Here is a 10,641-nt window from a genome sequence, read left to right on the forward strand (position 1 = left end):
ATTGGATGTTTGAGAGTTGTATATCAAACCTAGAGCAATGCAGAGTTGTTTTCGTGTACCCAAGACGACGTTCGCACAAGATGTGATCCTTGAGGAGTCACCAGGATCATTCGATGAACCTAAACGAATACTCATAGTCGTAGACGCGCTGAAGGAATTTCAGGTAGATTTGCTCGAGTGGGTTCTTAGAAATTTCACTATCAAGAACCGCCACACCATTACCATCCTCGGGATTATGCCTTGGCTTAACATGCCATGTGAGATCTCTCTAAATTTTCACAATGTTCATATCACCAAATTGCCCGAATGTTTGTCACATTATTCATAATGGTTCATGTGACATTCAATCAATATCACATATCAAATATGCAATTCGAAGATGGTATAATGTCAAATATAGCATAAAATATGTAATCGTTAACATCATGTCGATGAATTAGATGAAAATACTTGAATAAAATCTGGCATTTGGCTTTGCATTGTAGTGTCATCGAAAACTTGGTCTGACGTGTGGAGCTTGGATTTGGAGAATTTGCCTTACTTTCAAGAGAAGGGTGGCTTCAAGAATGGCCCCAAATGTCAGAAGGTTCGAAGGTTGATCGACCTTTGCCAAAAATACGGGGTACTATTTTCACAACCCTCAACCATATCTGATATTGCTCGAAATTAAAAGCTTATATTTCTCATTTTTAGGTAGAAACAGAAATCAGAAGTGAAATGGGGCATCCTTTGAGACTGCTGGTTGTGGAGCATATAAGCAGCCTTCATGCTACATTGGTAGTATTTGATAGGTATATAACAAAAAACTCACTATAAACTCACCATACAAATCACATATTTCAGGTCAACAAGATCTTTTTAATCGGAAAACGGGTATTTGAAAGCCACGTGATTCATTCTTATTGAAATACCTTTCAAATTAAAGGTGAGCAAGGTCAACCAAACACTTAAATTGCAAACTGCACCCCTCATTTCGCTCGTTCATTCTATCTCTTATTACTAAGTGAATATATGAATCGATGAGTAATGTTCGTGACCTTCGAACATATAAAAACAGGCATCACGACAGGAAATACATAGAATACTATGCAGAGAAAGTACCTTGCAACATGGTTGTGGTAAATGACAATGGAGCTGTCAATCTGATCAAGAAACGAAAATCTGTAGATCATGATACGGAGCACAGTCCAGCTCCTGGAATCGAGTCCACTCCTTCCATTGCAACTTGCACCAAATCCATACTCTCAGAACAACTTAAAAAATGTCTCAAGCCAATATCTCGGGGAAAAAATGACTAGGAATAAAGATTTCTGATGCAGATGAAGAAACTACATAATGTGTTGAATGCGACAGAGGAACAAGATTGTAACATAACGTCTTATGATGTACTTGTGTTTCTATTACAAAATAAATCCGTGAACATCATATATGTACTTGTGTTTCTATTTCAAAATAAATCCATCCAATTTTGCCACAACGCTATGCACATGCGATATTCACACATCAATGATCGGTTTCTTCACCGTCCAGTTTAGGGAGAACACAATCAAATATTGCTTTTGGAATATTCCAACCACCTAGTCAATCTATTCTGACAAAAAACCATTTTAACTCAAAAATAAATACAAAAACAAAAATAAAAAATGCCATTGGTTCCAAACAACAAACTAATCATCAATCATACATGAAGCATAACACGGATTTATATTCTTTAAAAAAACACAATTTATATTCCTCAGGAAAATGACAAGATTGCCAAGCACATTTAAAGAAAGCGAGTGAACCTTCAAAGGCCTTATACCAGGAACATTTCAATAATTATTTTTCCAAGTTAAAATGCAATTCTTTAAAAAAACAAATGACAAGACGGGCAGTAGCTACGATCTTTCTTTCCTAATTCGGCCAAAAAGGCTAATATCCCATTCTACTGCAAAGTCGATAAAATCTCATCTGTGCATCCGGGTCTGACTAATTTCCAGTTCACCTGAAACCCCCCGCAAGCAAAGGACGTATCGGTCTCATGTCATCTCTTCTTGGAGATGATCGCGATCTACTCTTCTTCCTATTTGCAGAACCTTCACTTTTCGACCCCTTCAAAGCAGCCAGCAGTTGCTGACCTCTTGCACCATGAATGCTTTTCTTTATGAGTGAACAAGCCTGCTTTGTTTCCATATCATCAAGATCTTTATCCAGTTGTCTCTTGCAAGAGATCCGATCCACAGATTGCACATGGTTACGTTGAACGGAGAAAACCACATCTAAAACAAAAGTTAGTTATAAGCATCGGTCAATTATTCGTAAAGTCATGGAAAAGGTACCTTTAAGGAAACAGGTTTCGCTCAAATTACCAGGTGGGTCTTTCCTAAATAACTCTGGACTTGGAGACCTAGAAGGTGTTTGAGGAGTAAAAACATGACTGATTCCACGGACACCATCTCCCTGCTTCCGGTTAATTATGTCAGGTGAACGTGAAGAGGCTCGTATGTGGGGATCACGTAAAGGCCGATCAAAACAATCACTTGCAGTGTGGGGATCACGTAAAGGCCGATCAAAACAATCACTTGCAGGACTATTGCATGTTGGTCCATTCTCTTTACTTTCATTGTCTTCAACTTCACTGCATTTTGAAACAGTTGCATCACTTGCTTCGATTGAATCACAATAGTGAGTTTTGTGGAGAGTGGGAGATGTTGTAGCTACATCTACTTTATCTAACACTGATTTGGGTGATGTGCTCGATATATTGGACTCTATGAACTTCTGAGTTTCCATGAAACTTGAAAACCACTGGATTCCCTCTTTAGCATAGAAGAGAATGTAAGCCTCCTGTGACATCACTAAATCTTCATGGACTTGAACAACCTATATGTTGGCAATCAAACATCAAGGTTTCCCCAACATCAGATATAGAGGACATCAATATTATATATTGCAGTAAGATCATGTCCAATTACTCACCCGGGAATCATCAAACTTATACCACATGTCAGGTGATAAACGAATGAAGCAGTAATAGTGGCCTGAAGTAGATGTCGGTCCAATATGTACCACAATAGCATAAAGTGTGTATTTAAGATCCACCTGCAGGACACATACACACAAATAGAAAGATAGGGACTTCAGATTCCAGTTATAACACACACTAAAGCAATACTTGATTTCTTATGCTGCATTCTTGACAATTATATGTATATGAGCAATCAGATGAGAAATTTTCAATTAACCATAGCCTTCAGATTTCAAAATTCATTTTACGAGTTTCGATAAAATAAATGTGAGTCCTATATTATTTCATCATTCAAAAGAATAGACATAACGGGAGCTTACATCAGATATCTTTCCACTACAAGTGAAAGGCCGCAGATCCATTTCCAATGGAAATTTTACATGTTTATCAATTTTCTCAACAAAATGGCCATCATTTTTGAATCTCTTCAAATGAAAGGCAGCGACGGAAGGGGTTTGATCAAACATAAGTTGCTTCTCAATGGATACTTGCTCTTTACAACTTTCACACGTGAACTTGTTCTCTGAGTCTTCAATTTTTTCAATCTTCGTGAAAGATTGAAGAGCCATTAAGAGGTTGTCCGCTTCTTCGATCTCCAAACTCAGGTTAACCAAAGGCTCATAAGTGTCAGAACAGTAATAGCACTTACAACACTTCAGCTGCAAGTAGCCAGCATATGGTGAGATATTTTAACTCATAATCACACACATATAAGTGCATAAAGCAGTAAACTGTGGAGTTAATAACAAAACATGGAAAATGCAAAGCACAAAAGGATAGGTATAGAGTATATACTTTGCTTACTAGACTACCACCAAACACCTGTCTAACAAAGTTGTCACTTTTTGTATTTGTGCATTCTTTTAGCTTTGAATCATGACAGCTTTCAAGTCTTTCTAGGAAGCACTGAAGAAATTCATGAGCATCTTCATGTTGGTATCTCTGGAAACTTGACGAAAAATCTAGCAGTTTTATGAGGTCAAAGAATCTCAGAGTACGGGCTTCATGAAACGCATGTGAATAATTATGGCTACCATAAATAATTTCTTTTAATAAAATCAGAAGTAACAGTTTCATATTGTATGCACCAACAAAGCTGGTAATTTGACCAATCATAATTTTTACCCAGTAGGTAAATGACAGTAAAAATTAACAATAGAAAGAATGACAAGTGAAAACTTAGAAAAAGAAAACAAAATCAACAGGCACTGAAATAAAATAATCAAAATATCAGTATAAGTAGGATAAAATAAACTTCTATATGGGCTAGTTTTGCAAATTTAGTTCAAATGAAAAAAGGATACAGCTCAAGTTGTTGACAATCTTCCGAGGTGCAACAATTCCATCGCTAGAAGTAAATGACAGTTCAACCAGTTCACGCAGAGCACAAAGGACACAGAAACATTCCTCGATACCTGCATTAATAATTACAAAGCTGTTTACAACAATTGCAAGATCAACAACAAAATATCACCAAACCACCAAACTGGAACAAATTTACAATGAAAGTAAATTCTAACAGGCAACAAAAATATAAATAGAACTATAAAATCATTGTTTTTCTTACACTGAAAACCCGCTGCATGATCATCCAACAGCAAACTATGAAGAAGAGGCACAGTGTGCATAAAGCATTGCAACACAGAATTTAGGAAGCATGTGTTACCCAAATTTAAAAGCCCTGCTCCCTGCAAATATTTCACAATATTTTTAATTGAATAAAGACATTCAAAACTTGGTGAAAATAAAAACATAAACAATAAACAAAACCAAAAACACTGAACATCTGGAAAGATACATATATCATCATCGACCAAAATGTCAGGCAAAGCCATAATAATAATAACAAAAAAATCATTAACCAATTACTAAAGTCGGTGAGATTGTTAAATTTCCCAAACCTACATGGTGACTTCGAGTCATGGAGTTGGTTTTGGACAGTCAAGGTGATAAATTTGAGTAACCCGAGTGTATAGGAGTGCAAAACAAAAAAAAAAATCACATAACGACCAGGACAGAAATCACAAACTAGTAGAAGTCAATAAACCAGACTCCACCTTTTCAATGTCAGCAGGTTTGTTACTTTCGGGCCGCGAAGCCAAATTTGAAGTCATCCCTTCAACATCCATATCTCTTCGCGACGCCCGGTCAGTCATATCTTCACGAGAATTCCGATAATCAAAAGACAACAATGTGTCAGATTCCGCATGACTCCCGCTGATATCGGGATATCCCGACCACCGGTCGCCTAAGCGAGAACGATTCAGTATCTCGCAATCGTCTTCATCAAATTCACCTTCCAGCACATGAGCGGCATCGAAAAATTCAGTCACGCCAGCAGCTAACTCGTCACTCCTCGGCGGGCAAAGGCCGGAATCCGGAAATTCCTCAACGTTCGGGTGCGAATCCATATCCTGGTCTAGGGTTTTGCCAGCCTACTGATTCGGAGAATAAATTTGCGAGGGATTTGAAATTAGGGTTTCAGGATTTGGGGGGAATTAGAAAGAGTTTGAAATTGTTCCCCTTTTTTCAGTTTTCCCAAGAGATTTAGGATTGGAGGGAACTACGTAAAATATATAAAAATAAAAACTAAAAGGCTCAAAAAGCGAGGGAAATTTAATTATTTACACAGGATAATTTTTTTTATTAATTTTTAAAGTGGAGAGTTAATAAAATAGAAATAATAAGAGGTTATTGTTATTTTTAAATTTATTTGTTTTCTTTAATTGTCATAAATTATCAGGAAGAAAAAATTTGTGATTGAATTTTATTTTAACTCATATAAATGAACTGAATCGAATTATTATTAAAATATATGAATTATTATTAAAATAAATATTTGAAATATTCGAAATATATTTATTTAACATAAAATTATACTGCAAAATATTGAATTTTATGGGTTGTCGTGTGAATTATTGTACAAAATAGTTTGGATTTAAGTTCAGCACGAAAAAAACTAATTTGAATATTGTTTGCTCTGGATTTTTGCAAACGTACCATGAATGTAGTATACAATTCAGAATGTGAAAAACGAAAATCTAACTTCTAAACTAGGTTAATTTGGATCTCGATTTCAACGTTGGTTATGTTCTTTTCAATTTGATGCAACTAACAATGACAAATTTGCTGGGAAAGGGGGGATTCTCCGAATGGAAAGAACACAAGTTAATCCACAGAGAACTAAATTAAACATTTTTATAAACTGTAATTATGAAATAATTATTTCTAGAAAGAAAGGATGATTCTAAAAATTAAAACGTGAAGAATAGTATTTTTATGTATAAAATAATATAATTTTTTTTAAAAATATTTATTATTATATTATATATTAAATATTCATTTAGTTAATTACAAAAACTGTCACTTCACGTAATTTGAACTACAAGAACATATATTATATATTATTAAATTTAATTTCGGATGTCATATTCTTTTTAAAATTGTTGTAATATATTTTTAAGATCTTTAATTTTTTTATTACCTTAATATTTTACTTATGTACACACTTTATGAAATTATCTTTTCAATCCAAAATATATTTACATGATTTAGTATATTAATATGTTATAAGTAAACACTTTATGAAATAATCTTTTCATTCCAAAATATATTTACATGATTTAGTATATTAAGGGTTCGCTTGGTATGTATGATGTGATAATTGAATGATTAATAATTTGATTGATAAATGCTTGATATGGTAGGATTAATAATGATAGAGATACATAATATCATGTGTGGTGTGAAAAAAGTGAGGTGGATAAAAGCATGATTAATACAATATTGACCAAAATACCCTTCAATTTAATATTGGAATTTGAAAGTACAAATTGATTTCCTCCCGAGATCCACATCGTGTCCTCCGATAATGCACAGAGCAAACAAAAATTTCTTAGCAAGTGTAACAAAACGTTAGATCAAACCAACCCATAAATTAAAAAATCTTACAAATATTGATAAAGAAATTAAAATTTCTCTACAGCAGCATTACACAAACACAAAAACAGAATACATGTTAAGCGAAGCCTAAAATGACTACGAAGAAGCACTATCTTGTAGGAGGAGCCAAGTTTCATCCGATTTGTTAAACAATTAAAAAAGACATTACATTAACAGAACAAACAAACGATAACAAAAAATTATTCTTGTCTCCCACATATTCATAAAAATAATGTACAACAAAAGAACATAAATCGCTCACAAATATACTCTCGAAGGCGTAAATTAACAGATCCGCACTCAGTAATCACACATATGTTCGACGCTAATTTATCGACTTTTACCTTCAATTAAACTTCCAAGTTCTTCAGATCTGTAAGTACAAATGTGGATTTCTTACTCCATTGTGATATTCGTTGTTCTTCAGCCGCGGTGAGTGGGAGGAGTCGAGAGAGAACAAATGAGGAGACTGACGTGAAGCAGACACATTTCCAAATCTGATTTTTGAAGTCAAGGGTATTTCGGTCATTTCGCATTTCAGGGATTGTGGGATAGTTTTTATCCAGATTATATGACTTGATTTATACTCCCACTGGAACAGTGAATGTTGTCCAACTAATAGTCAGTCACAAGTTCCAAAACCAAAGCAAACGAATTATTAATAGTGTATCCAACTTTAGTCATGCCTACCAAACTGGGCCTAACATGTTTATAATAGTGATAAAATAACATTATTATAAATTTATATAGTTCTATAAACTTGATGATACCAAAAATATGTATTTTGTGTTCGGATTGGTGAGACATATACTTCTTAGTAATTTGTTGTGAACCGAGCTGAACTTCTATGCAAATTAGGGCTGAGCAGAAGAGTGATATGATTTGCAAAGATGACCAAAAGTTAGAGGACATCAAATAAAAGTAGTTGTAGCAATTAATAAATGTGTAAAATCATTAGGAATTCTTGATATTTATATAGTTGTGAAGAGTTATATACCTTGTAAGAGAAAGGTTTCTAGTGAAACAAATATGTGAAACACTATATTTTTGGTTAGATTTTTCTGATCTGATCTTGTCCTTAACATATTATTAATTTTAAATCTATCGTGTTATCTTTGGAATTTTTCTTTTATAGGAATTTAACCAGGTGTTTTGTATTAGTAAGACTCATGGATGGATGTATACGAGGGGCTGTCGTGGATTGTAGCTCAGCCATTTTATTTTTTTTAATTACCTAAGTATAAAGCCCAGCCCAGCCCAGCCCAGTCCAGCTCAATTATTTTCTATGATAAACCAAGAACAAGAAATCAAACTTGCAACACTGAGAAGATATATTGTGGGTTTGTGAGTTTCAGAGTGAAAGAAGCCCTCTCTCATCTTTATCAATAGAAATATCATAATGATGCTAATAAGTCTTTTTATAAATAATAATTTATATAAAGTAAATAGTCATGGGTCATGACAAAGACAAGTCAGCTTTTGTTCTTTTTTTCTATGTGTGTATATAATGTTGCATAATATATTTCTTTAATGAAAAAAATCTATTTAAATTATCCTATTATTTAATTCGTTTCCATAAGTTCTGATTAATTTGATTCATAGTTTTGCATGTGTGTTATTTTTGGCCCGATACTTATTGTAAATGGTTGATCAATCCTAAACGACTTATTTCTTACAAGTTGTCAGCCTCAATCAATGACTCAACACCATTATATAATTGTAGAATGATTTTTATTTTACATTTTTTTAGTGTTTTGTGGAAATGGTAACAATCTGTAGTCTTGAACCTAGACATCATCTTTGTAACGGGACGCAGATGTCACTTGGTCAAAAGTCTGTCATTTTTAAAAAAAAAATTATACCACACATATGTACATGATTTTATAAAATTTAATAAGTAATTTCAACCTATGAATAAATTGAATTTTGACTTTTCATAAAAAATCGTTTTTGTGTTTCTTATCCCCAAATTTTGCTTATGTTTATTCTCAATTTGATTCAAATTTGAGAAGTTGATTTCATGCTCATTCTGATTCTTCAAAAGTGATTATGATATTTTTATAAATAAATGAAAATGTTTCTGGTCACTTAATAGGACTGTGTATTCACCACCATATTTATCCGATAGAGCTAGGCACAAGTGATCATGATCTAGACTCGGTTTCTCAGGTTTTTCCATCATATGTGACCTATTTCTCGAGTAGAAAACAGCTTAGACTGTGTAAGATTTTGGGTTTGGGCTCTGACTTTAAATTTATCAATAATGGGCCCTTTATTTCTATAAATGGGCTCGGGTAATAATTACTTCGGGTTGGACCCGGGTTGGGTAGGTTATATGAGAGTATCAATAATGTCATTCTTTTTTTGGTCTAAATGAAGTATGAAGTTTAGATCAAATATTCAGACCTAGACACGACCAACCGGATAACAAGCTATTAATCCTAAACTTGTGTTTCTTCCAAATTTGTGTCAATTCAGGCTAAATCTGAGCCGCACAAATGGATGGTCAAGATCTTGATCCGTGAACCTTGCATTTCTCCTAGATCTATGTTTGTCTGGATTTTATATGAGCCGCTAAAATCAACAATCATGATTTTGATCATTATGCTTCTTTTCTAGAACATTGATCTTGGTATGAATGGTTAAGATATCGCGCCCGTTAACCTTCTCGAGGCATCCATTCGGCTTCCTGCAAAAATATGGGTCGCCATATTATTTTGATTGTGCGGTTGCAATCATCCGTACTTTCCTATAAGTCCTCCCTTGTCATTTTCACTTTATTTACTTCCGATCCATTAGTTTGTCGAACTAATTATTAAATCCAAACCATAATTTTTTGAGTTTCAAACTTCTATTTTCACTTCATCTTTCTTACTAAGTTCATTTCTACTTCCAATATGTGATGAACTAATCCTTGGATAGTTAGTGAGGTATCTAAGGAGGTAGATGTGGAGGCAGTCGAGGAAGTAGGTGTTGCCTCCCACTCCGAGCATTATTCGGGTTCGGAGCAAGAATCCGAGCATTCTTGGAGGCTTAAGAGGGTCAAGGAAGTTCGGCTGAGAGCAGCAAGGCTTCCTTTATATGAGGTCGAGGGGTCCCACCTTGATCATGCTCGGGGGGTGAGATTAGAGATAGCTCAGGGGATGCTATGGATTTCGACCTACAAATTCTTGGCATAGATGACTGAGATAACAACACTAACGAAGGTTTTTCACACCTTCTATACATACCAAAATTGATATGGGTCTTAGGCTCTTAATTCTCCATCTAATACAAAAGACGTGCAAACATTATCGTGTTTCCCCAAGCCAATTGGTTCCTAACTTCTACACTAAGCTTCTTTCATTGGGAGTTTTGTTTACGTATTTTAAGATTATCATTAGTGTAGTATCTTTACTTTTAAAATTGGTAAGCATTAAGATGGGGCCTCAGGTCGGTTCTACATAAACGCCCAAACCAAATATAATTTACTTAAAAGGAACCCCACTTCTCAAAATGGGGGCACAATAGGTTCTTTTATGCCTGATCTCCATATCTGTAAGATGGTCTGGGTATAGGCGGTCAAAGCTCGGCCAATTCCAGAGCTTGCCACATTATCGTCCTTAAAAATTTCATAGCTACCATGTCAGCCAAGTATTTCAGCACATTGAGCCTTCAACAAGATGATGTACTCTGCCATCTTGGCTTCTTTT

The 10,641-nt window shown here is 34.6% G+C and overlaps 1 protein-coding gene across 2 annotated transcripts; it reads right to left on the reverse strand.

The window, feature by feature from the left end:
• Positions 1-1,701: 1,701 nt before the first annotated feature.
• Positions 1,702-5,559, reverse strand: LOC140812663 (ubiquitin carboxyl-terminal hydrolase 20-like). 2 transcript variants are annotated; one of them, XM_073171001.1, is made up of 9 exons: positions 5,065-5,559; positions 4,575-4,695; positions 4,312-4,422; positions 3,803-3,969; positions 3,328-3,666; positions 2,959-3,081; positions 2,520-2,862; positions 2,349-2,477; positions 1,702-2,258 (listed from the first exon to the last, which is right to left on the reverse strand). In XM_073171001.1, the coding sequence occupies exons 1-9, from the start codon at positions 5,416-5,418 to the stop codon at positions 1,981-1,983; spliced, it is 1,965 nt and encodes a 654-aa protein (XP_073027102.1). In that variant the 5' UTR covers positions 5,419-5,559; the 3' UTR covers positions 1,702-1,980. The 2 variants fall into 2 exon arrangements, with proteins under 2 accessions (XP_073027102.1, XP_073027101.1); XM_073171000.1 differs by having other exon boundaries at positions 2,349-2,862.
• Between the last annotated feature and the right edge of the window lie 5,082 nt (positions 5,560-10,641).

This window comes from Primulina eburnea, chromosome 14 (assembly GCF_022965805.1).
Source record: "Primulina eburnea isolate SZY01 chromosome 14, ASM2296580v1, whole genome shotgun sequence".
Classification (NCBI taxonomy): domain Eukaryota; kingdom Viridiplantae; phylum Streptophyta; class Magnoliopsida; order Lamiales; family Gesneriaceae; genus Primulina; species Primulina eburnea.